This window comes from Orcinus orca, chromosome X (assembly GCF_937001465.1).
Source record: "Orcinus orca chromosome X, mOrcOrc1.1, whole genome shotgun sequence".
Lineage (NCBI taxonomy): Eukaryota > Metazoa > Chordata > Mammalia > Artiodactyla > Delphinidae > Orcinus > Orcinus orca.
Window position 1 is genome coordinate 128,537,791 of NC_064580.1, and position 26,514 is coordinate 128,564,304.

A 26,514-nucleotide genomic window follows, 5' to 3' on the forward strand; every position below is an offset into this window, starting at 1 on the left:
AATATGTACATTTATATATGAAGGTAAGGGTGACTCAAGAATATTAAAGCCATTTTCTCCAGGGAAAGTGGTAGAAATAGGACAAGCAAGTTGCTTTTTGACCTATGAGACTTTTGTCAGATTTTTGGATGAAATTACTTTTGATGCAGTTGTATGAATTAACTATGTCAAGTCATGTGAAAAGAGGCTGAAATCCCTATCTAGCACGAAGCTGTTACTTACAATTATAAACTCTGCCAAGTTTCAGCACCTCCTATGGTTCTTCCTTAAAATTTTGGACTTTTTCTCCTAACCTGAGTGAAAGAATTATTTTTCTTAGACGAAGGGGTCTTATTTCTTAAGTGTAATCTAAAAGATGAAAATGAGATAATTTTACATAGCTGCTTCCTTCAGTGGTAGATGGAAGCTTTGAAAAAGGCGAATTTCAGGAATCAAATTAGAAAAAAATGCTCACTTAGATTCCTGTTCAAACATTCCAAAATTCTATCAGGAAAGAGTTAGTGACCAGTTTCCTGAATTTTTAAGGCTAGGTCTTCAGAGATGTAGTAAATCGTGTCCACTGATGACCATGCCTTTGTGTGGTGGCAGCACCATTTGAAAGCACTATTGCATCTACATAGCTTATCAATTTATTTTCCTCAATACTGGGAAAATTGTTTTCTTCTGTGACTGTCTCCCTATTAAATGATCTTTAATTTCTATAAATCTAACTCTCAAACATCCACTTCTGAGACACGACATTGTTGACAAGCCTTTGGGAGAAGAGGCTGTCCATGAGGGGCCATCGTGAGATCAGGGAATCCTAATTCGGTGACAGACAGTTCTCCCTCCCCAAAGAAGGAAACTCATGAATCACTCATTATTTATAGATTCTACTCAGTAAGAATAAATCCAATCTAGATGTTTAAAGCAAGGCAGTGCATCTTTATATAAGTGCCATTTAAAAATAAGGGCTAATTAAGTGAAAGCTAAAATCTGCTGTCATTTCAGATGTTTGCTCCCACAAGACATAACAGTGATAAATGTAGCTAAATTAAAAAGACAAGTTACATTCTCTTTGTCAGAGCTGTTTTTATCTCTAGTGTGAAGTTGGAGATTTTCATCTCAACTTTGTCCTTTAACATTTTTCAAATGTTACATTGTGCTATTTTTAATCCTGGAAAAAATGCACAGGATTGCTTTTTTTTTTTTTTTTCCTTTTTTCCTCTCAAGTCTCCATGCGCTCCATGCATGGTATCTCTTGACTAGTAGGAATCTGAATTGGTGAAATGCCCAAGTATTCATACAGAGCCAACTAAAGGAAGACCTGCTCACTTGAAGCCAGGAGTGAGCACTTGAGTGTGTCTGTTTTCTGATGTCGGTTTCCCAGCTTTGAAGCTGGGCTCTGGTTATGCGAGATGCTCACATTGGGGAGGCTGGGTGAAGGGTGCATGGGCCTTCCCTGTACGTTTCTCTGCAACTTCTCATATATCTATAATTATTGCAAAATCACTTAAGAAAAGTAAAGCAGCCCCCCAAAGCTTGGCCACACAGAACCCCCAGGCAAGATTCCCACGTGTTCTGGAGTATTCCGTGGCCCTTGAGGATCAGGGCATCACCCCCTGGAGGTTCTGGTTCAGCGGGGCGAGCTGGGGCACTGGCAGTGCCTGGCACGGTGGGGAAGTGCTCCCCACCCCAGGGTGCCGAGGCAGAGGCGAGGCAGGGCCCGGGCCCCAGGAGAAAGCCAGGAGGGCTTCTGGAAGTGCCCGCTGAACGCTGACCTTCGGCAAACCATCCTCTGCCCCGGGGCTTTGCTGAGCTGGGACTGAATCCTTCTGGGGTTCTGCACAGGCCGTGAAGCAAAATGGGTGCGGGAACGGGGTCACCGAGGGCACATCATCACCCACTTGGCGAACCTGACTCCCTGCGTGCCCTCAGGAGGGAGAGTCTCTAGAAGCAGTTCCCTCTGTGGCACTTGTGTTTCCCAACCAGGGTCCCTACGGACCCAGCGGTGTGGTTAGGAACAACTGGAAAACGTCAATCCGCAGGTCAAGTTCTAAAAGACTCAAAGCTTTAAAAACTGCGAGTCTATAAGAAAATAAAGGACAGCCATAAACCTCAAGACACGTAACCTGCTAACTTTAGGTTTTAACAATTTCCAGGCAAGAGCTGTAATTAGCCTTGTAACAAGTAACCACTTGTAGGGAATTTTGTACTTTTTAATAATGAGATATAGATGAATGGGTTCTGTTGTCCTTGCTTTGATGCTTAGTAGTTTTAAGTTTTTTGTAATAATCCACCTTTATGTTAGTCTATTGAGAGCTTGTGTTTTAAGTCTTGCTTTGTTCTCTTATCTGAATCTTTAAGGGAAATAAGGTAAAAATTGAAATATCTGGGAAGTAAGTCCTGTACGTTCAACTTTAGAAACTGTCAGTGTTGGTTCTTGTAGGACGCTTGCTTCAGTAGAGCCAGGGAGTTAATGACAGCTTAGTGTTTACATTGTGTTTTCCTTTAAAAACTAACAAGTAATGCTTTTTTAAAGAAACGTTTTCTTGTAATTGTAAGCTGATTTATTTGGATGATCAAAATATTGGCTTGAGCACCTGGTCTTTTCCACCTTAAGCTCCAGTTCAATGTTAGATGTGTTGATACGTATTCATGGCAAGAACTATCTGGCTGTTATTTGATTCATAAACTTGCCTGAAATATTTGAGGTCTGGCTCTTAGCATCAAGAGTCTCCTGGTGGGCTTCCCTGGTGGTGCAGTGGTTGAGAGTCCGCCTGCCGATGCAGGGGACGTGGGTTCGTGCCCTGGTCCGGGAGGATCCCGCATGTCCTGGAGCGGCTGGGCCCGTGAACCATGGCCGCTGAGCCTGCGCGTCCGGAGCCTGTGCTCCGCAACGGGAGAGGCCGCGACAGTGAGAGGCCCGCGAACCGCAAAAATAAAATAAAATAAAATAAAAGAGTCTCCTGGAAGCTCTGTCCGTCATAGAGTTCCCATAGGCGTGTTTCCCAGGTAAAGGATGCCAGTCATGCACTCGTCCTATATATCTGGACATCACTCAGTGTCACTGCAGACTGATTTCATGAGAAAGGCCACCTGGTAGGTCGCTACCTTGAGGACACTATCATTCCCATATTAATGACAATTCTTTTATATGAATTATTTTCAGACATTAAAGAAATTATGGGCATAATTTTGGTTTGAGCTATAGAACTTTATCTTCTGATGATAACAGTTTTGTATACTTAGATTACACTTACTGGTAATTTTAATGTAAGACGCAAGAGGATAGATATTTGAAGCAAAGAAGGAGTTGCTTTATAGTGATTGAGAAATAGAAAGTTACATTGAAAATGCTGCCGGCAAGTCAGAGGACACTCTGGGCATTAAGACACATGATGGTTTTTCTGGAGAGAAAGTTTATTTGGCCTCTGAGTGAACAATTTTATTCTTTCTTCTTAAAAGGACACCATATTTGCTTGAGTTTCATGGGAAAGATGCAAATAGCTAAAAACCGAAAAATGAACAAAACTCACGTTGAGATCAGGAACTTATTTCAAGAAAGCAGATTCTAGGTTTTCTTCTAAAGTGAGTGACAGTGCAGCCTTACATCATCTACAAGTATGTCACCAGTACAAGGTTCAGCAGTATTGAGTAGTTACCCGGGCCAGGTACTGAGCAGGGCAGTATCCCGTGCTCAGATGTCACCAGGAGGATGCTTGGACATGTTCTGTAGGTTCCGTGTATGGACAGAGAAGCATGCTATACATTTTAGTGCTCTTTGCACCAGAAGTCCCTCTGTCTCTGAATTGAACTTCAGTTAACGGCAATCACTTGTTTTCCCCGGGAGTACTGAATAACTAAGTATTCCTGTGGATTCCCCGTCAGCCTAAAGCCTCAATTTCATAGCTAGGTCAGCGGCATTGCTAATGTGCGGTCACAGAATACACAGCGCTCGGGCCTAGTGCTGCCAGAGTTGAGACCTGCTGAGGGTGCCACACGCTTTGGAAAGTTCAAGAAGGCAGTCCGGAGAGCATGATCTTGATCAGTTTTCACCTTAAACCTCTTGCCACTTAAGTACAGAAAACCGTTGCCGCTAACTGACGCTTTACCAGAAGTTCTCTGTAACGTGGGGTCGGGGGAACACTAGCATTGGAGGTCACAGGCTGATAACAGGAAAATGGGTGGAAGGCAGATACTTAGAGGACAAGTGCCTCCAGAGAAAGCGCCCGAGCAGGGGCTGTATAAGGCTTCCCGTCCTCATTCGGTCAACAAATATGTGTTCCACCTACACAGGCCAGACAGCATTCTGGTTGCTGGGGATCCAGGGTGGGAAAAAAGCACGTGTCTGCCTTCATGGAGCCCGTGGTCTAGGAGGGAGGACGGTAGGGGTCCAACAGTAACAAATAAATAAATACAGGCCAAATGGTCATAAGTGATGGAAATAAAATGGGAAGGAGAATTGGTGGTCCTGTTGTGGGGGAGCATGTGTCAGAGAAAGGCTCACTGATGTGGAAGAAGTAAGGGAGGACATCATGAGGGCAAAGGGTGCCAGACGAGTGGAGCAGCAGGTGCAAAGGCCCTGACATTGGTGCACGCTTGTTGCTTTCCGGGAGCGGCACCGAAAGCGTGGCTGGAATGGATTGAGCGAGAGGAAGAGCAGAGACGTGGTGGGGGACATAGCCAGGTGGCAAGTACTTCCACTTTTACCCAAAGTGAGATGGAAAGCCACAGGAGGATTTGGGGCAAGGGAAGGATTTGACCTGGCTTAGGTTGTGACACAATTACTCTGACTTTAGAGGTAAAGATGAAAGCAGAGGACCAGTTAGGAGGTGTTATTATAATCCAAGTGGAGATGGCAGAGCCTTGCACCAGGGTGGTAGCAGTGAGGTGATGAGGATAATGCTAAGGTTTTGGGTTCAATCAGTGTGAAGGATGGCGCTGTCATCTGCTGAAATGGGGAGACTGGGAGGAGTTGTGAACGTTGCAGTCCTCCGGCGGCAGTGGCCAAGTCTGCAGATCACAGTGGGGCTGGAGGGCGATAGATATTTAGGAGTCGCCAGGGTATGGATGGTATTCAAAGCCCTGAAATTCATCAGTGTCACCTTGAGAGTGAGCATAGAGAAGAGGTGAGAGGCCTGAGGCCCGTTGTTTCAGAGATCAGGGCATTGATTCCGAATTCACAGAGAACAGTTAATTAAGAATTTTCTTAACATTCTGTCACTTTCTTAATGGATTAACACACCACTGGTCCCTTTTGAGACAGTTGCACTATTTAATAATCATTGCTTTTCTTTTTCTTTTATATTTTAGTGTCTTTTACCCGTCGATTGCTAATACTGCTTAAAACTGATAGGCATTTTTGGGTCTGGAAATCTGAGTTTTGTGCAGCAGCATTTAAAAAAAAAACACCAAAAGAGATGTTTGTAGCCATAGAAAATTGCGGTCTCAAAAGTATACAATTGTTAATCAAGATAGAAGGTAGTGTAAGTCTAGTCTAAATTTTTCACTGTTATTTCTTGCTTAAAAGTCTCAGTTGGGGTTATGATTTCATGGTAGGCAAATCTAGTAAAAAAAAAAATCAAAGGATGTGGTATTAATAGAGTATTCGTTCCTTTACACTGAACTTGAAATTCTTTCTCTTTTTTTTGCCTTTTCTAGCCAATATTTGCATTTTTAAATGAAGAAAAGTTTGACGTGGATGGATGGATGGTTTATAATCCAGTTGAAGAATACAGAAGGCAGGTAAGTCAGTAGATACTGTAGATGTGGGGAATCTCAAACCTGCCTGGTGATGATATGCCATCAGTCACGCTCTTTGAGTATCAGTAACACCCTTGCTAAATAAATTTTTCCTGGCAGTGGTATAATATGGCTCATTCTAGTACTGTGGAACCTACAGGCTCATCCCAGGGCCATGTTCAAGCTGCACTAGAGGCTGCATGGCTAAGTTCTCTTTCCTTCCGCTACGTGAAGAACGTCCATTATATTGTTGTCCATGAAATGAATCAAATACTCAGAGTCTAGAGAAGCCAGACTTCTGTACCTTACTACTCAGGAGTTGATGTCATGATGTATGTATGTATTTGGGAGCCTAAGTATTACTGGCAGTTAGATTTCTGTTATGTTCATTTCAGTTTAAAGATTCAAATGGATTAGAACTGTTTCCTGTAATGACTTTTCCAAGAATGCTTTGATGAATGTGTATGAGAATTGCCTTTACTGCTCTCTTAGTAAACTTCACCCACATGCATGTTTATTTGCAATAGTAAAGCGGGAGGCTTCGTGTATTGTTGCTGTTCGGGGCAAAGGTCTCTCTGCATTTTAAAGACGATTCCCATGCCTGTTGTGGAACAACAGCTACACTTTGACCTCTGCTGTAACCAAATCATAGGACAGTTAGGAGTTTTGTGATGAGGTTTTTCATAATTCTCGTTCTACAGAGCTCATAAAGTAATTGGGAAGTTTTGTTGAATGAGGTTTGAGAATCAAATCAAGCCAGTGAATGTAAAGTAAACTCGTAGAACCCTAGACTTGAGAAGAACCTTCTAGCCACCACTTCCACTACCAGGCACCTGGGTTGACTTCCCGGTGTAGCCTTTTTCTTTTTTTAATTAATTTTTATTGGAGTATAGTTATGTTACAATGTTGTGTTAGTTTCTGCTGTACAGCAAAGTAAATCAGCTATAGCACAGGGAACTCTACTCAGTGCTCTGTGGTGACCCGTTTAGTCTTGATCAGTGGTTTGCCTCTGTTCATAAGAAGATTCGGTGCTCAGGGATGTGGGTGTGGGAATTTATCTCTAGAGCACATGTATGCGGTAGTATGTCCTGTTGCTTCCGGAACTCAGATTTAGTTTGTTGGGTTTTCGAAGGCTGTGTGTACCTCTCATTTTAATAACCTCTGTTCCAGGTCAGTTGTGGAGGCAGAAGAGGGACCATGAAAACATCTTGCATGTTTTGGAGACCTCTGTAGTGTTATGTATTAAAATATTTGCACCTTAGTTTTTGAGTGTTATTGACAATATTAAGACTTACTTTTTAGGGCTTCCTGTTTTTAAGCTTGCATGCATATATGAACTCTTGAAGGTATTTAGTTCTAGAATGCCATTATATTCCATCTTTTTTTCTTATACCTTTCTGATGGGACTTGTAACTCTCTAATTGGACTCGACATCCGACTCATCTGTCTGGCCCGAGCTCTATAGGGCCAGACCTGAAGATGAGGTACTATTTGCGTCCCAGAGCAAGCACCCACATGGCTCACTTTTGTGTGTGTACTTGTGTGTTTGTGAGCATGGGGAGAGAGTTATTCCACCACCTCTGGACCTTGTCCACAGTAGCTACAATTTTGTGGGTAGGCGATAGGATGGGAGGTGTCTTCCGTGTCACACAAGCAGTCTGCTTAGAATGCAGGTGAGTGTATTTCTCACACAGCCCATAGAGCAATCACCCATCCCAAACCACTTGATTGAAGAAACTCTCAGGAGGTGGCGAAATGAGCCTCCCCAGAGGGGTTTTCCTTACTTCCCTTCTGTGAATGTCTTCATAAGCTCAGCCTCTTTCTACTTTGGAGCAGGTTGAAGCGAGTGGGGAGTGGAATTGGCCTGATGGCTTTTTTACCCTCAATCAGACACAGATGAAGATTACACAGTGTACTTTTCTTTAGGGCGTGGGGCGGTTTGCACGGGTCGGGGAGGAACTTGGGTTTCTCTTTATTGTACAAGTAGTAGAGAAAAGTTTGACATGAAATCAAGGAAGATCTCAAGTTCAAGAGAATTTGTATTTACCAGCGATAGTTTAGAATTCTGGAACCCGCCAGTGTTTTGTCTTGTGTTCTTACATTGTCTGGATTATCGATCTGCCTCCCTTACTATAAATCAGTACACCGTTACTACCCCGCTGTCAGAGGCACACGCACATTCTGCTCGAAAGAAGAAAGGAGACCCATCCAAGGCCAGATCCAGAGATGAAAGCATCAGTGCTGACGTGGACTTCCTTTTTTCCTGCAGGGCTTGCCCAATCACCATTGGAGAATCACTTTTATTAATAAGTGCTATGAACTGTGCGACACTTACCCGGCTCTCTTGGTGGTTCCATATCGCGCCTCAGATGATGATCTCAGGAGAGTTGCAGCTTTTAGATCCCGAAATCGAATTCCAGTGAGTACTGCAATTAATGTTTTCTGTAAGGAGTGCCTTTTCTTCCATGAGAACAGTAGTCAGAGAAACACTTTTTTGGAATTTCAGTCACACAGATAATTATCAAGTGTCCTCTGAGTGCAAAGCAGCAGGCCAAATGGGGAAAGAAGTAAGACGTCACCTGCCTTCCAGGAGCTCGCGATCAAGGACAGAGAATGAACTCAAGTAATTCTTATACAGGAGAGGGTACAGGTAACACCAGGTGGAAAGGAAGAAGGAAGGACAAGGTCCCTGTGGCTTGTGTCTTTGTAGCACAATAACTGACAGGCATTAGGCTCTGGGTAATGTCGGTTGAGTTATGCTGGAAACCGTGCACCTAGCCTATGTTATGGAGCCTATGAGTATAGGCTTTTACGTACCACCTTTATTAGGATTTGTCTATCCTCATCACGTTTGTAAGCTGCCTTCATACCATTAGCAACCTGGGGTCAGGTGCAGACTGTCCCAAACTATATTTACGGTATCACTGGACCTAGTTCATAAATTAGTCTTTGGTTCTTAAATATTTATGTACGAGTCACCCTGTCTACTCTGTGTCCATAAATCTTGTTGGCTAAAAATTTAGAGAATTTTTCCCCTCTGTTAATTTCCAGGGCATGTCATAATAAGTACATTGTCTTATTTTGTTTTGGTTTGATTTTGAAAAACAAGGGTTGAACAATTAAGATTTAATGTCACGTTGCCTTTAACTTCCAAGTCTAGACATTTTTGTCCCTAAAAGGATATTTGTGTGAAACTTTCGTTATACTATCAACATAATATGAGTTGTAACTTTTTTAATGCACTTGCTTCGCTAAGCTCGAGTGTCCTTTCGTATCTTCACGATATATATTATACTTGAAAGTATGTTCTTTGGCTCCTTTTGCGAGAATACTGTGCTGATGAAGCTAGAATTACCATTTCGCTCCTCTCGTGCTCGACCCCTGCCCTGGCTAGCTGTCTTGCTAATCCATGCCTCACCCGCAGGAGAACTGGGCTAGGATAGTGTGAATTGATTTTGTTCACTCCTTCATTCAGTTAATATTTATTGAACATCTACTGTGTGTGTATGTGTGCGTGCGCGCGCGCGCGTGTGTGTGTGTGTGAATTTCACGGGATTGGGGGTAGGAGAGGAAATGAAACAACTGAACCCAGCCCACTGTGCTCAGGCTGCCGTCTTGATCCAGTTGTTCCCCCTGTTCTGAGTGAATGGGAGCCCACCGTAGAGTAAATAGAATGCTTACCTTTTTACTTAGCCATTTTATTGATCCTTCTTACTTTGTGATGGCCAATTTGCATTTATTTTTCCTTAAAAAAACTGAGGCTAAGCTCTCCATCACTTCTCTATCTTTTATAGATTACCATGCTTAATAATATCTAATAATAGGGCTTCCCTGGTGGCGCAGTGGTTGAGAGTCCGCCTGCCGATGCAGGGGACACGGGTTCGTGCCCCGGTCTGGGAAGATCCCACATGCCGCGGAGCGGCTGGGCCCGTGAGCCATGGCCGCTGAGCCTGCGCGTCCGGAGCCTGTGCTCTGCAACGGAAGAGGCCACAACAGCGAGAGGCCCGCGTACCGAAAAAAATATATATATAATATCTAATAATAGATAATGTACTCTTTGTGATATACCTTCTAATCACCTGACTCTTGACTATAACCCAGGAAATGTATTTGCTTTTGATATGAAATCATTAATATTTGATATTCAGTTCTTTTTTTAAAAAAACATATAAAGATACAAAAAGCATTGATGAGAAAGCAGTCTTGTTATGTTGTCCATAAATAAGATGCAGAGTATTATAAAATATCACTGAATAACAAAATGATCCACATGTATTAGTGTTCCCATTAATGGATACATACTCCTTTGTTCTCAAACAGGTTGGTCTTAATGTTATCGAATTCTTTAACATATAAGTAATACATATTTATTTTAGACATTTATAAAAATACTGGTAAGGCTAAAGGAGACTGCCACCTAGTGAGAACCACAGTTATGTGCTTCCAGACTTCCTTCTATGCATACATATTTTTATTTGGAAAAAAGAAAATTATTCTGTGGTTTATGTCTCAGTCTGCTTTTTCTACACTGATGACTGTCTGTTTCATGTGCCGGTGTGTAGATGTACTGTATAGATTGACAGAAAACTGTCAGTCAGTTTTCTATTCCTATTATAAACAGTGCTGTGATAAACATCTTTTGGTGGCTAAATATTTGTGTACATCCTTAATTATTTATGGCTTCTACATATTAACTTCAAAAAGAATAGCCTGATATAGTAGCATATACTTTAAAAGCACTCACGGTAGTTGATGTTGTGATATTTGCATTACTTGTACCTGGTCATCTATATGGCAAGCATCCTTTTTATAAAGGTAGTTGAGATCCCCAAAGAAAAAGCAGGTAAGGGGTGAAACAACTCGTAACAATAGCATTTCTTAACATGGCCTGGTGATTCCAGTCTTAAATCTCCCAAGCAGAGAGAAGAAGGGCAGAAGAATGGAGGGCATGTGGGGAACAGGGCCGTTTCTTGCATATGACCTGATTTAAATTTAAAACTTGAGGAGGGTCTTTATCAAATAATAACTGTCTTGTATGTGCAGTGATTTGCTCTTTTAAAAGTGATCTCATATTGGGAATTCCCTGGTGGTCAAGTGGTTATGACTCCACGCTTTCACTGCCGAGGGCCCAGGTTCCAGCCCTGTGTTGGGGAACTAAGATCCCACAAGCTGCCCAGCGCGGCCCCTCCACAAAAGAGTGGGGACTTCCCTGGTGGCGCAGTGGTTAAGAATCTGCCTGCCAATGCCGGGGACACGGGTTCGATCCCTGGTCCGGGAAGATCCCACATGCCGTGGAGCAACTAAGCCTGTGCGCCACAACTACTGAGCCAGCGCTCTAGAGCCTGCAAGCCACAACTACTGAGCCCGTGTGCCACAACTACTGAAGCCCACATGCCACAACTATTGAAGCCCGCACGCCTCCACTGCTGAAGCCCACATGCCCAGAGCCTGTGCTCCGCAACAAGAGAAACCACCGCAGTGAGAAGCCTGTGCACTGCAACGAAGAGTAGCCCCCGCTCGCCACAACTAGAGAAAGCCTGCGTGCAGCAACGAAAACCCAACGCAGCCATAAATAACTAAATAAATAGATAGATAAAATTTTAAAAAAAGAGTGATCTTATATCAAATCAACATGTTGTAGACCTTAAATTTACATAGTGTTATAGGTCAAGTATATGTCAATAAACTTAAAAAAAATTAAAAATACATAGATACTTATAAGCGATCTCACGCCTTTTCCCTCTTGGAGGCAAAGCCATAGGAGGTGGGCAGGGCAGGTCTCACCTCCATGTTGTAGATTAGAAAGTGGAGGTTGAGGGAGGCCAGCACTTGTGCCCAGGCCTCCCAGTCCTGAGCCTTTGGAGTCTTAGTTGGGGGCCACAGTGGTGTTTTGACTGGGCCCTGGCAGGCACAGAGACTAAATTGAATGAGTATTCATTCGTATTATATAATCTTTTCTCACTGACGTGTTGTCATTATTATACACAGTGATTTTTATGAACATAATTGCTCGTCATTTGCCATAGTGGGGAGGCGACTTCAAAGACGACAGTGTACTTGGCCTTGTATTAAGTGAGCTCGAACACTTGTGCTTCTGGGGTTGTGTCTGCTTTTCATGGGTTTTCGTACACTGTGCTGGGCACATGCGTTCTCCATTCATCCTCCCAGTAGCGTCATGCTGTCACGTGGCTCCGCATTTGATGAAAGAGGGAAAGGACGCTACAGAGGCTGTGAACTCAGCCACCACACTTACCTTCCAGCTTCTGTTAGTTTTATTTTATTTTTCTCTTCTAACAGCTTTATTGAGATAGAATTCATCTATGAAACCATTCATTCATTGAAAGTGGACAGTTCTGTAGCTTTTGCTGTATTACATTTTTAGCTTCCTTTTGCAGGTCTTGTTTCTCAGGTGCTATGAACTGAGAGACCAGGTAGCAAGTGTGCTGGGCTTGTGTGTAAAATTGGAGAAGGTTGATTCTGAGTAAAGGCTCAGAGCTCTCCCAGGAGGCGGGTGTCCAAGCTTCATTGTGGAGACTCTGGCAGCTCTTTGGCTGTCCTGAGATCCTGTTTGCTTCCTTTGGGTTTTCAAGCCCCTGTGTTAGACTCTAGAGTTGAGAGTGTTGGGAAAATGACCTGCAGGTGTGAGGTACCAGGGGTGGTTTTCTTTACCTCTCACCTTTTGCTAAAGCTGTTTCTGGGTGATGACAAATCCAGTGCAAGCTACAGGACTGAAATAAAATATCTGAAGCTTTCTGTTTCCTTTAAGTGATGTAACTATTTTTAGGTAAGCATTTAATGTTTTTAGATGTGGTGCGAATTAAGAAAAGACTAGTAAAGCAACTGGTTATTCTCGTTGGCTCTGAATAGTCATCATCGTTAAATGTGTGTTTCTGGGCACACGTGGAAATGGCAGGTGAACAAGCATCCCGTTTCAGCAAAATGAGAGTCACTTCATCCTGATTGTTAGTGCTCTCTTTTTTTTATAGTTTTAATTGTTTTGACATTTGGTTCTTTCTCGATAGCTTAAAATTTCTGAACCAACCGTAGGTGCTGTCATGGATTCATCCAGAAAACAAGACGGTCATCATGCGTTGTAGTCAGCCTCTTGTTGGTATGAGTGGTAAACGAAATAAAGATGATGAGAAATATCTCGACGTCATCAGGGAGACGAATAGACAAATTAACAAACTCACAATCTATGATGCTAGACCCAATGTAAATGCAGTGGCCAACAAGGTAAGTATATTTAATGACATGGTAGAAACTTGCCTTACGTACAGTGTGCAGTGTTTTACCTGAAGGTTGTTGCCATGGCGTATCAACATGTGGGTTTAAATTAAACTTCGCTTAAAGAGGAAAACGAGTTCACTGAAGGTAGAAAGTAGTTTTAATCACAAAACATATCTTAAAAGTTGAATACATTAAGGCCAAATGAAAATAAGCTTTAGGTAAAGTAGAAGTCTAGAGCTGTAGTGAACTTGGGAAAGAGAATCTCTTTGGAGCTCTTTAGGCTGTTGACAGTGATTCTCAGTGTGTACACTAGTGAGGCATCTGTGAGGATTGTGGGAAGCTGTAATTGTTAAAATCCTAAATTTGTAGCTTTATCTAAGCATTCTCTTCACCATACTCAGAAGTGTGTGTTCTCATTTATATGAGACAATCCAAGAAATGAGTAGATCCATGTATGTGAGTTTTACAGTTATACACATAATGGTAATATTTTCAAAGAAATCTGTCTCAAGGGTCGTCTTGGCCTTCTTAAGTAGAGTATGCAGACTGCCCCTAAAGTTGAATGACAAGGCAGTGTTGCCTGCAGGACTCCTCAGCAGATGCTCAAGGTGGAAGGCTGTTTGCCCCTGCACTACAGGGCCCAAGATTCAGAAATACCTTTGACATTCAGTTTAACCTTTTTGTTTTTTTTTTCCCTTACCCTCTCCCATTGCCAGCTGTCACTTATAAGTATTCACAGTGGGCCTGCCCCGTTCCACCTTTCAGATGTATGGCTTCTTGTCAGATGTAGGCTTAAATTTCATCATCTTGAATATTTTGCTTATCCCAAGGTCATTTTTCTGGCATCTTCAATTATTCAGAGCACAAGACAAGAACCTGAAAGCAAAACAAGTCCTCAAGCAGCTCAGATAGTTTCAGTAGCTTCCTAAATGGACCCTGTGATGTCTGTCTGCACAGGCGTGTGTGTGGGGCTCCACTCATAATTATTTGCACACAGATTGTGCACCTTACACATTTACTTTTGGACCCGGTATTTGTTACTGCAGTTGGTTTTGTTTTACAAGACGAAAATGATATTGAAATTATTTGTAAAGCAATCAGGTAGTGAGATCGATAAATAGGTTAGGAAATGTAACACAACATTTAGGAAATTAAGTCTAAATATGAATATCTTGTTGTATTATCCTTACCTTTATATTTCTGTTCCTGCTATCCTTCAGGTATAATTCAGAGTTGAATACATGTATAAAATGAAGTATTTCCATGTATACATTTAGCCTGAAACAGATATCATATAACATTAAAATGGGGTATTTAGAAAGAATTTTTTTAAGTATATAAAATGTATAAAATGAATAACTTTATTGTGTTAACTCTAAAGCTCATTGTTGTAGCAGTAGAATTCTTGAATGCCTTTTTAACACTCAGGAAATATGCCTGTGTTTCTAGTCCATTTAGGAATGAAGGGAAGGAAAAAATTAAGCAAAAAAACCTAGGCTTGAAAGATCTGTGCATCATTCTCTAAAAAAACACACTCAGGTTCCCCTCCTCCCTCGACTGTGTCTTCCTAGTCATCTGTATCCATAGCAACAGGCTGTGTACGTGGTTGTACTAGGTAACATGGGTGGTTCTTTTTTGTTGAAGAGAACTGAAAAGAAAACTTCAAAACTAATCAGAGATGTGGAATTTGAACTTTTGGGAACTCAGTCTATGCTTGACTGATTGATTTTTACCCTTCTGAATTCTCTCCTCTTTGGACCTAATTGTTCTGCCCTTGTGGATATTTAGAAATTTACAGCCCTGTATGTAACAAGCAACATTGCACCATTTTAAATTAAAGAAAAAAACAAACAAAGGAAACCTAGAGGCAGATAAGATCCAGCAGCCTGTGATGAATTAAAGCAGGACTGTGTTAATGTCTGTTTTTGGCAGAAACTTTGGCAATGAATTATTACTTTTTCCTCCTATCATCTTCAGTGATCTACGAAAGAAACTCCAGAGTTAGGAATGTCTTTGAAGATCACTAACTGTTTACAAACCACATGTACGGAGAAACAGGTCACATGTCCGTGGGAGGGTAACGTGTGTCCTCGTGTGAGAGGCTTGCAGATCCAGTTCACAACAGTGACTGCCAGGGGGATAGGTGCACCTCTGTTGTGACCTCTGATGGCAGCTGCAAGGTGTTATTCCCTGAGGTAGGGGTAACCAAGGAGGGGGGAATATGACCCATTTGTGTATGGATTCATTAGCTGATAACTATTTAAAAACAAAGTGAACGTTTATTGTCTACTTACTACTGATGCCATTTGTAGCAAGCTTTAAAAACACATTTCTGTCTAAATAAAATACAATTTCTTACCTAGAGTCTCTGGAGATCAAGGCCTCTGGCTTGTACATAGGTCTCCAGGTTTGAAGTTCAAGTGGTAGCCTTACTTCTACTGCAGGAAACCTTCTCTGTGACTAACCCCGGAAAAAAACCATAGGATGTATTGGCCCTTCTGTCCCGAGCTACAAGTTTATATTCCTTCAATTGTAAATGAAAAGAGAAGAGGTATTCCGTGGCAATGGCAGGCATGTCGCTTGTCTGTCCTTTACCTGCGGGCACTGCCGAGATAGTGCAACTTGGCTTTGACTGTTTACTTACCTTTACTGGTGAGTTTACATATTCATATGTTTTTATGATGTTAATTAGCATCCTTCCATTTCAGCTTGCTTTCTTCGAAGGTCCCCGAATAATTTAACTTTTTCTTAAAAGGCCGGAGGCCACACGTTCCATGGCATTTTAAAGCATTAAGCAGAATGCAGCCAGGTTCCTAAACAAAGCCGGAGTGTTTCTTTTTGTCTTCGTGGAAAAGAGGCATCTTCACGACCCTGTGAAAGGGAAGTGACGCCCAGCCTAGCGGGTGGATGCTGGTAGGCGCCACGGCAGGTGGTAGCCATCTCGTCCCCGCTTGAAACCTTTTGTCCCTCCAGGGCCCACCACGTGCAGCACTGTCCTGGTGTTTGCATAGCACACAGACAGTCATGGGGCACTAGAAAAGGTTCAGGCTGTGAAGTCAGATGACTTAAATTCTGCTGCTTACCTCTGACTTTGGGTGTAGTTAAATAGCATCTCTTCTCATTTTCAAAATGCAGTTAGTAATACCTGTCTTGCAGCATTGCTGTAAGAGATAAAATTATGTAAAGCAAGAATCACAGTATCATTAAATGGTGGCTGGTGTTAGCTGTTATAGAGCCTGGCTCCTTTTAATCTTATGAGACCTAGGTAGTATTATCCCGTGTTCTACAGGAGACAGCGTTGAGGCGCAGAGAGGTTAAGTGCCTTGCCCCAGATCACACAGCAAAGAGGGGCTGAAACTGAGCTATCGACCTGGGTCTATCTGTCTCCAAAGCCTGTCGTTTTCCTCTAGCCCGTCCAGTCCCATGGGAGCCTGCCCCTGAAGAGTACTGTTAAAATCCGATGGAAGACAACGACCATTCAGAACCTGCTCTTGCCTTTCCAGATCCAGAAGAAGAGCTAGTAATTATAGAACATTTTGAAAATGATTTTTTCTCACAAATACAGATCCTCCGGAAATTGCCAACTCACCGTCTTTTTTCCCTAGCTCAAAGTGTGACTAATGTTGTTGACGCCTAGCGTCAGATAGGAAGTCGGGTCACATCAATTATTGTATCTAAGTTGCAAGTTTTTAGGTTGAGATTTGGAGGACCAATAACCTTTGAAATATTTGTGTAAGTTACTGAAGCAATAGAAAACCCAACTTACTGTTTTGTGTATCTTATTGTTTCTTAGGCGACAGGAGGAGGATATGAAAGTGATGATGCGTATCATAACGCCGAACTTTTCTTCTTAGACATTCATAACATTCATGTCATGCGGGAATCTTTGAAGAAAGTCAAAGACATTGTTTATCCTAATGTGGAAGAATCCCACTGGTTGTCCAGTTTAGAATCTACTCACTGGTTGGAACATATCAAGGCAAGTATATTTTTTTGAAAAAAGATACACATATATAAAAAAGAAAGTAATGGTTTAGTGGATCAGGAAATTTTTTTGATTCCTTAAATTTAAAAAAAAACTGAACAGCGAGAGAGAAAATATTTGTTGTATGTAGCTCTACATTTGACAATTTTGTGTTTCTTTACAATTTGCTTACCTAAATTAAAGATTTCACAATATTATCTCCAGAATATTTTTTAGAGTTTGTAGAGATGTCACTTTCCAACTCGTCAATAGCAAGTAGTTGAGGCTTTCACCCAGGTTTATTTAGGAGTAGATAATTTATTATTGAACCATTACTGGGTATGACCCTCAAGAACCTAGAGCAATTGTTTTTATTGAAACTTACCTCAAATTGACTTTGTTTAAAGAATGAGTTTTGTGTTTTTATTATATTCAATCCTTCATCTTGATAGAGGCATCAAAAACCTCCATTCTTTTAAAAGTACTTGAAGTTGGGACTTCCCTGGTGGCGCAGTGGTTAAGAATCCGCCTGCCAATGCAGGGGACAGAGGTTCGATCCCTGGCCCGGGAAGATCCCACATGCCGTGGAGCAACTAAGCCCGTGTGCCACAACTACTGAGCCTGCGTTCTAGAGCCCATGAGTCACAACTACTGAGCCCTTGTGCCACAACTACTGAAGCCTGCACGCCTAGAGCCCATGCTCCACAACAAGCGAAGCCACTGCAATGAGAAGCCCATGCACCGCAACGAAGAGTAGCCCCCGCTCGCTGCAACTAGAGAAAGCCCATGCGCAGCAACAAAGACCCAACGCAGCCAAAAATAAATAGATAAAATAAATAATAATTAAAAAAAAAAGTACTTGAAGTTATGTGAGGGAACTAACAATTTTAGAAGCCACCATTTAGTTCTATAAACAAAGAAAAAGCCAACCTTAAATAGGTGGATTCTGAAGATAGAGTGTTTTCTAGTCAAAATTTATTTTCCAACTTGACAGGAGTTATAATTTTAGTCAGTCTCTCGAACTTTCGGGTTTTTTTTCATAGTTTATCATCCTCAAAAATGAATTGCAAAAAATCTAATTGTGACAACTAAATGTAATATGGTATCGTGGATAGGATTCTGGACTAGAATAAGGGAACATTAGGTAAAAACTAAGGAAATCTGAATAAAGCATGGCCTTCATTAAAATTAAGTTTATTAATAATTTAATAATATATCTATATTGGTTCATAGTTGTGACAGATGTACCATACTATTCTAAGATGTCAATAATAGGGGAAATTGGGTCGAGTATATGGGAACCTTCTGTAGTACCTTTATAACTTTTCTGTAGATTTTGAGAATGGCTCTTCAAGGGCTTTTGTAGACAAAGCAAAAAGATACAGTTTAGGTGGGTTTAAATTTTTTTTATTATTATTAATTTATTTTTTGGCTGCTTTGGGTCTTTGTTGCTGCGCGCGGGCTTTCTCTACTTGTGGTGAGCGGGGGCTGCTCTTTGTTGCGGTGCGCGGGCTTCTCATTGCGGTCACTTCTCTTGTTGCAGAGCACGGGCTGTAGAGCTCACAGGCTTCACTAATTGCAGCGTGTGGGCTCAGTAGTTGTGGGGCACGGGCTTAGTTGCTCCGCGGCATGTGGGATCTTCCTGGACCAGGGCTCGAACCCGTGTCCCCTGCATTGGCAGATGGATTCTTAACCACTGCATAGGTGTGTTTAATTTTTTAAAGGAAATAACTACACAGGTCTGAAAAGGTGAATATACTGGTTGGGGGTACCATTCACTCCTCACTTGAGCAAGAAAAGAACCACAGTTATGTGATTGGCTCAAGGTGAGACATGTTAAAAATAGAATGAGGTTTCAAACCCAGCCCTTTGGTCATGGAGCCTAAGCAGTACGGGCTACAACATGGATGAACCTCGAAAACATTACGCTGAGTGAAAGAAGCCAGGCATAAAAGACCAGCTACTGTAGAATTCCATTTCTGTGAAATTTCTAGTAAAGGTTGTCTGGGGCCGAGGGTGGGAACAGGGATTGGCGCCCGGAACTATCTTGGGTAATAGAGCTGCTCTGCCACTGGATGGTGGTGATGGTCGCAAAACTGTATAAGTGTATTAAACCATATCGAAGTGTACACTTACAGGTAAATTCTACTGTTTGTAAAGTGTACTTCTGTAAATACTTAAATCATCAAAAAATGCCATCAGAGCAGTAGCTCTTCGTACGCATACATTTAGTCACTGCTAGGTCTCAGATTTCTACTAGAGGCTGTCAGTTTATCTTCAGGTGAGGATTCCGCAATTTATGAGCCACATAAGGGTTCATATCTTGTCGATTTAAAGGCCAGAAGGTGATTTCCATTGTATCATGCCTTTAAGGTCTAGACTGGACCTCTTGGGCCAGTGATTTTTCTAACGTGATCACTGTTATTGGTTGCATTGTGTCCTCCCAAAGTTTATATGTTGACGTCCTGACCCCCAGTACCTTAGGGTGTGACCTTATTTGCAAACAGGGTCACTGCAGATGTGATTGGTTAAGATGAGGTCTGACTGGAGTAGGGTGGACCCTTCATTCGATAAGGCTGGTGTCCTTATGAAAAGGGGAAATTTGGACACAGATACATGCTCAGGGAAAATACCATCTGAAGATTGGAGTTATGCTGCCAGAAGGCAAGGAACTACCAGAAGCTTTGAGATGGGCCTGGATCAGGTCCTTCCCTAGAGCCTTCAGAGGGAACATGACCCTGCCCACACCTTGATCTTGGACTTCCAGCCTCCAGAACTGGGAGATAATACATTTCTGTCATTTAAGCCACCCAGACTGTGTGACTTTGTTACGACAGCCCTAGTGAACTCGTACAATCACATATGTGAAAGAAAGCTTGAAAGGCGGTTTGGTTTTCGTGTATTTGTCTTGTTTTTTAATACCTACTTGCATTCGAAGGCAGTTTCTTTAGAGGAAAAGCAACAGACCCTGCAGCTTCTGGCCTTCCGTTTTCAGAACTCTTTCTGTTCTAGACATTAATAGTATTTTAAAACGAACTTTAACTAGGGCTAAAAGCTATCAGTTCAAATTCAAGCAGTCCCTTCCAGCTCGCTACTGACTCGCATGTTTTTCTTTGGCAGCTCGTTTTGACGGGAGCCATCCAGGTCGCAGACAGGGTTTCTTCAGGGAAGAGCTCGGTGGTGGTGCACTGCAGCGACGGATGGGACAGGACTGCCCAGCTGACATCCCTGGCCATGCTGATGTTGGACAGTTATTACCGGAGCATCGAGGGCTTTGAAATATTGGTCCAAAAAGAATGGATCAGTTTTGGACACAAATTCGCATCTGTAAGTAAACAATAAAGCTAGTTTTTTAAATGTCTGATCACCACCATCTGGGATTAAAAAAACTATTTGTGAAACCAGTGATTTCCTTTTAAAAAGAAAATCTGAGGAGTGTAATGAAAAACACTCTGCAGGTTTGAAAATGTGTGACGCCTTGGGTTTAGCCAGTCTTTTTAGGAGACATGTTTGTCCATCTGCACTATTAATAGTTTCGCTTGAAAGTAATACAAAAAGTGTTTAAATTGAAATTGTGCAAAAGAAGGAAGATACTCCTTTCTCAACTAATATTATAACTATTAGAGCCAAATATTTTGTAGAAATGCTAGACTTTTTGTTGAGGCTTTTACTATTCTCTGATAGACATTTTGAAAACCAAAAGAACCTATTAAAATTCATATTTCCTATTTTCCTAAAGAGCCTATTAAAATTAAATTTCCTATTAAAAGGGTGTCTTGTTTCCAGGCACCCTTTGAATAAGCATTTTGAACAAGTTCCCCACATGGTTCTCACGAAGAGAATCCATAGACAGTTTCAGAAACACTGCTGTGTAGCCTTGTAGCCTTCATCTGAATTTCACAAGTAGTGTGAATAGCATCGTCAAGTAGAAAGAGTCATTGTTTAGTAAATGAATAAATGGTGAGGTTTTTGTCTTGTTTTTGAGAAAGAACCTTTTTTTTAAAGGACTTTTAATTATAATAATCACACCCTTTTGGACATGGTTTCAAGACTTGAAACTTTGGGATTGGTCCCTTAGCAACTGGTAACTTAACTCTACCTGCAGCTGCCCACGACTTGTACAAAATTCCAATCGGATAAAATAGTTGTCACGTTCACATAGCATCATGATGCTTTCTCAGTTTGTATTGATATATTATAGAAGTTTATATACTTAATTTCCATTATTTTGAAACCATACGTTATTTTCTGTATTGCCATGGGAAAAAAAAACACTATTCACACTCTGGGAAGCTTGGCGTTTAGAATGCAGATTGCCGAGTTGTGATTGTCACACTTTGTGAGTAATATGCTTCCTCAGTTTTGTACCCAGAGATTAAAACAAATCATCACTTCCTTTCAGAGAATAGGTCATGGCGATAAAAACCACGCCGACGCTGACCGATCTCCTATTTTTCTCCAGTTTGTTGATTGTGTATGGCAGATGTCAAAACAGGTAAGAGATATTAGGATGAAAATACATCTGACTTAATGTTGAAATATTTTGATGTAATATCTGGGATTTGCCTCAGAGTAACACAGGGTAGGGATAGAGATGCAACAAGTTTGGCCACGTGCGGATAACTGTTGAAGCCGGGTGATGGGTACACGGGGTTCACTTTTTTTATTCTCACTACTATTTATATTGACTGGGATTTTTCATAATAACGTTTTAAAATTTTACTATTTAACTGTACTCTCTCTGCTGGTGGAGGAGCCGCATAATTGACAATAGCAAGTCGTCTTTTCCAGTTCATCCTACACTGGCATTTGTGTGTAGGCGAGTCTGCTACCTTAGACTACCGTAAATAATTAAACCATCCTGTGTGTCCTGTACGCTCAGGAGAGCCCAGAAAATGGGCTTATTTTCCCTTTTTCCCTCTTTGTTCCTTTACTTGACGCTCAGTTAAGCTCTTCAGCCCTGTGCAAAGCACCAACAGGTGAGCTGTAGCACGCTGCAGACCACAGCCTCAGCTGTCCTCCTGGAGCATTTATGCACCTCTTTTCGGCTCTGTGTGAGATCAGCCCCAAGTTTTCATGCGTTGTTTGCTTGTTTGTTTTCGTCTAGTTCCCTACAGCTTTTGAGTTCAATGAACGGTTTTTGATTATAATTTTGGATCATCTGTACAGTTGCCGCTTTGGTACTTTCTTATACAACTGTGAGTCCGCTCGAGAGAAACAGGTGAGTGTTTTAACATCTTTAACACCTTTTTAGCTAAAGACTCACCAAAACGTGTTTAGTCTGCTGTGAAATAACAAAGAATTTGATAGCTTGGTTTGTGGTTAATGCAAAGTTTCTCATTCTGTACCCCAAGCTTGGGCGTTTTCACTTCAACCAGGGGTTATTGAGTGTATCGTGTTTATTTCAGGGGTAAGACATTGACTTTGCCTTCAGGGAGTAGGAATGACTTTTTTGTTGAGGTATAGATGATTACAATATTGTATAAGTTTCAGGTGTACAATACAGTGATTCAGTCGTTTTATAGATTATACTCCATTTAAAGTTATTACAAAATAACAGCTATATTTCCCTGTGCTACATATCCTTATAGCTTGTTTATTTTATACCTAGTAGTTTGTACGTCTTAATCCCCCACCCCTATCTTGCCCCTCCCACCTTCCCTCTCCCCGCTAGTAACCACTAGTTCGTTCTCTATATTGGTGAGTCTGTTTCTGTTTTGTTACATTTGCTCACTTTTGCTTTATAGATTCCTCACATAAGTGGTATTTGTATTTGTCATTTGTCTTTCTCTGTCTGACTTATGTCACTTAGTATAATACCCTCCAGGTCCATCCGTGTTGCTGCAAATGGCATTATTTCATTCTTTAATGGCTGAGTAATATTCCATTGTATATACATAGCACATCTTCTTCTTTTTTTAAAATTTATTTTTATTTATTTTATTTTTGGCTGCATTGAGTCTTCGTTGCTGCATGCGGGCTTTTCTCTAGTTGTGGCGAGCGGGGGCTACTCTTCATTGCAGTGCACGGGCTTCTCATTGCAGTGGCTTCTCTTGTTGCGGAGCACAGGCTCTAGGTGCGCGGGCTTTAGTAGTTGTGGCACGCGGACTCAGTAGTTGTGGCTCACCGGCTCTAGAGTGCAGGCTCAGTAGTTGTGGCGCACAGGCTTCGTTGCTCCACGGCATGTGGGATCTTACCGGGCCAGGGATCGAACCCGTGTCCCCTGCATTGGCAGGTGGATTCTTAACCACTGTGCCACCAGGGAAGCCCCTAGCACATCTTCTTTATCCAGTCATCTGTTGATGGACAGTTAGGTTGCTTCCATATCTTAGCTATTAGAGTAGGAATGGCTGTTAAAGGCATGCAAGGTCACCCTCCCAAAATGCCATAAAAATGTCAATAAGGGAAATTTTTTTTTAAAAGGCATAAACCCACAAGAACAGGGGGAAATAAGGAAGGAGACACAGCAACAAACTTGGAAGCTGGAAACTAAGTAGATAAGTGGGAAATAACTTTACTTGAGAAAAGTGACTCGCAAACCAGCAGTGGGGAAGCCAAGAAGCAGGCCACTTTGCATCACAGCAACCCCATATGACTCAGGGGTTCTGGGGCAAGGGTGTACCAGCGTATGGGACAAAGAGGGAAGGGTACGATAACCTGAAGGGAAAAAACAAAAAAGATAACCTGAGGGTCTGTTTAGAATGAGCAGGTAGCTTCCCCAGATCACCTCCACTTGTCTCTGGAGTTAAGGACAGAGGTTTCTTCTCGAGAGAGGGTGAGAGTAGGTATCCGGGCTGGGGACCTGAGTGTCCTCAGGGGATGAGGTGAATGGGAAGAGCTGGTCTGTGAAAGGCCCAGCCCATGCCGCCTGCTCACTCCCAGCATTCTGGCAGCAGGTCCTTATCTTTCAGGTGAGAGCCTGTTGGCAAGGATGGGGAGGAAATGGAACCCTTGGATGTTGCTAGTGGCATGTACCCAAGAGGAATGAAAACAGGGGTTGAAACAAAAACTTAGACACAGATGTTCACGGCAGCCCTACTCAGAATAGCTAAAAGACGTCAACAACCCCACTGTCCATCAGCTGATGAATAGATGAACTAAATGTGGTCTATCCATTCAGTGGAATATTATTCAGCCATCAAAAGGAATGACGTTCTGAGCCATGCCACAAATGGATGAACCTTGAAAACATGCTAAGTGAAAGGAGCCAGACACAAAAAAGGCACATATTGTATGATTTCATCTATATGAAACTTCCAGAAAAACAAGTCCATAGAGACAGAAAGCAGATTTGTGGTTGACGGGCTGGAGGGAGGGGAGAATGGGGAGTGACTTCTTAATGTGTACAGGGTTTCCCTTGGGGATGATGAAAATGTCTTAGAGCTTCACAGAGGTGGCAGTTGGACAACATTGGGAAAGTACTAAAAGCCAGTGAATTGTAGACTTTAAAATGGTGAATTTTATGGTACGTGAACGACACTTCAATTTGGAAAAAAAAAAAAAAAGAAGGAATCATCTCTAGAGAAACTGACTAGCCCAAGAAGAAGGACCTGAAGATTACCAACAGCTAGGGTTCCCCATGGTGAAGCTCAAGTTGCCAAGCCGCATGACTTCAGAGCTTACATAATAGCAACAAGCAGGAGGGAAATAAAACAGCGTGGAGAAAATAGTTACCATGTAGGGTGGGGAGAAACCTAGACAGGAAGCTATCAGTTAATATCCCAAGAAAGATAGGAAAATATTGGTACCATGAAATAATAAAAGGATATTATTTAGAAAGAACGTTTAGAGATAAGAAAACTTGAAATTAAAAACATGCTATAAGGGACTTCCCTGGTGGTGCAGTGGTTAAGAATCCACCTGCCAATGCAGGGAACACGGGTTTGAGCCCTGGACGGGGAGGATCCCACATGCCGCGGAGCAACTAAGCCCGTGCACCACAACTACTGAAGCCCTTGTGCCTAGAGCCCGTGCTCTGCAACAAGAGAAGCCACCGCAATGAGAAGCTGGTGCGCTGCAACAAAGAGTAGCCCCCACTCACCACAACTAGAGAAAGCCTGCACGCAGCAACAAAGACCCAACGCAGCCAAAAAGAAATTAATTAATTAAAAAAAATGTGCTATCAATAGAAATCTAAAATTCAGCAGAAGAGTTGTAAGATGAGGGTGAAAGTCTCCCAAAAAGTAGGGCATAGAGACAGGTAGCAAAATGGAGATAAGAAAACTAGGAGATCAGGCTCCCAAAGAGAAGAAGAGTAGGTTATTTGCAAAGAAACAGAAATAAGGAAGACTGAATTCTTCAGCAGCAATATTGGAAAGTAGAAGTCAGCGGAGCATTGCCTTCCGAATTTTAAAGGAAAATGGTTTCAACCTAGAATCCTCTCGCCACCCAACTGTCAACCAGATGTGAAGTAGACCAAACGTGTCCTCAGACACACGTGGCATCAAGAAAGAAGACTGCATGGAGTTCAGGAAGCTAGGAGCTCCAGCACAGAGAGGCCAGAGGGAAGCCTCAGAGGGCGAAACAGAAGAGACTTCCTGAACGAGAGCTGGGTGCATGGCGCGGGGGCGGCCGGGGCAGCTCCTTCCTCCCAGGATGCACCTGGGGACTCCAGATGTGCTGAGTGTCCTGATCAGAGTTTTAAAGACATTGGAGGAAGAGTTTGGGGTTGAATGAGTGATAGATGCCAAGAGAAGTAAGCAAGCAGAATAGACAGCTGTTAAATTAAAGGAAAACAAAAACAGAAATTGAACAGGAAAAGAAATCAGAGTAGAAAAGACATGACTTACCTGGGAATAGCATTTGCTGAGTCATAGCAATCTAAACCCTAAACATGGATCTAACCAGAGCAACGCTGTAAACTGGGGGTCTGAGGCAGGGTAGAAGGTGTGAGCACAGCAGGATGGGGAGGAACGTTCTCGCTGTGGCAGTGTCAGCAGTTAATGCCTGTAACTTTATAGTCAACAAGTAACAAGAAAAGGGTGTTTCTCACGGGGGTGGAGGTAAGTACCAAATAACCAAATCAATTTTAAAAATCAAACACAGTTGCTTGGGGGAGAAAGGTGAGAGACTACTTTTTTCATAACAAACCTTGTCAAGCTGTTTGACTTTAAATCAACTGTGTGTATGTATAAAAATAAAAACAAGCATGCCAATAAACACAAGGCAGTGTAGACTGTGGAATCAGAAAGGGACAAGTGAAGTTTTAGGTGGATCCCAAGGAAGGCAAAATTATGCTGCTATTATTACCGTTCACATTCACGAAACGTGTATGTTCAAAAAATTTCTTCAGTCACTATTTCAAGCTGTTCTTTTCAGCTTCCAGTTTTAGCTTACTGGTCCTTTCTTCTTGATGTCATTACTAGGAAGAGTTTCCAATTCTGCCTTCAGTAATTTTAATATTTGTACTTTTATTTCCCAAGTTTTGATTTTCCTCTACTTAGGATCAAAATGGGTAAAAATCTATAATTAAAAAACAGTGAAGATGTGAATATCTGTATGAGATGATGGACACCAGACTGAAAATTGAAGATTCAGTGAAGTCAGTTATCCACGTGTTTCAAATATCTGGATACTGGCATGATGCATTAAACATC

At 42.0% G+C, this 26,514-nt stretch overlaps 1 protein-coding gene and 1 long non-coding RNA gene across 11 annotated transcripts in view; one reads left to right on the top strand and one right to left on the bottom strand.

Annotated features, from left to right (window-relative positions):
* The window catches only part of MTM1 (myotubularin 1), a 98,361-nt gene that overhangs the window by 61,909 nt on the left and 9,938 nt on the right, over positions 1-26,514 (top strand). For 9 of the 10 annotated variants that reach the window (XM_033413544.2, XM_004284092.4, XM_033413547.2 and 6 more), the window contains 7 exons: positions 5,644-5,727; positions 7,994-8,143; positions 12,772-12,960; positions 16,748-16,933; positions 20,039-20,245; positions 21,321-21,413; positions 22,026-22,139. In XM_033413544.2, the coding sequence (XP_033269435.1) occupies positions 5,644-5,727; positions 7,994-8,143; positions 12,772-12,960; positions 16,748-16,933; positions 20,039-20,245; positions 21,321-21,413; positions 22,026-22,139 (1,023 nt within the window). The remainder of the gene's footprint in view (positions 1-5,643; positions 5,728-7,993; positions 8,144-12,771; positions 12,961-16,747; positions 16,934-20,038; positions 20,246-21,320; positions 21,414-22,025; positions 22,140-26,514) is intronic. The other variant, XM_033413546.2, reaches the window with a different exon arrangement.
* Positions 1-26,514, bottom strand: part of LOC125963122 (uncharacterized) — a 72,665-nt gene that overhangs the window by 44,274 nt on the left and 1,877 nt on the right. The window lies entirely within an intron of this gene.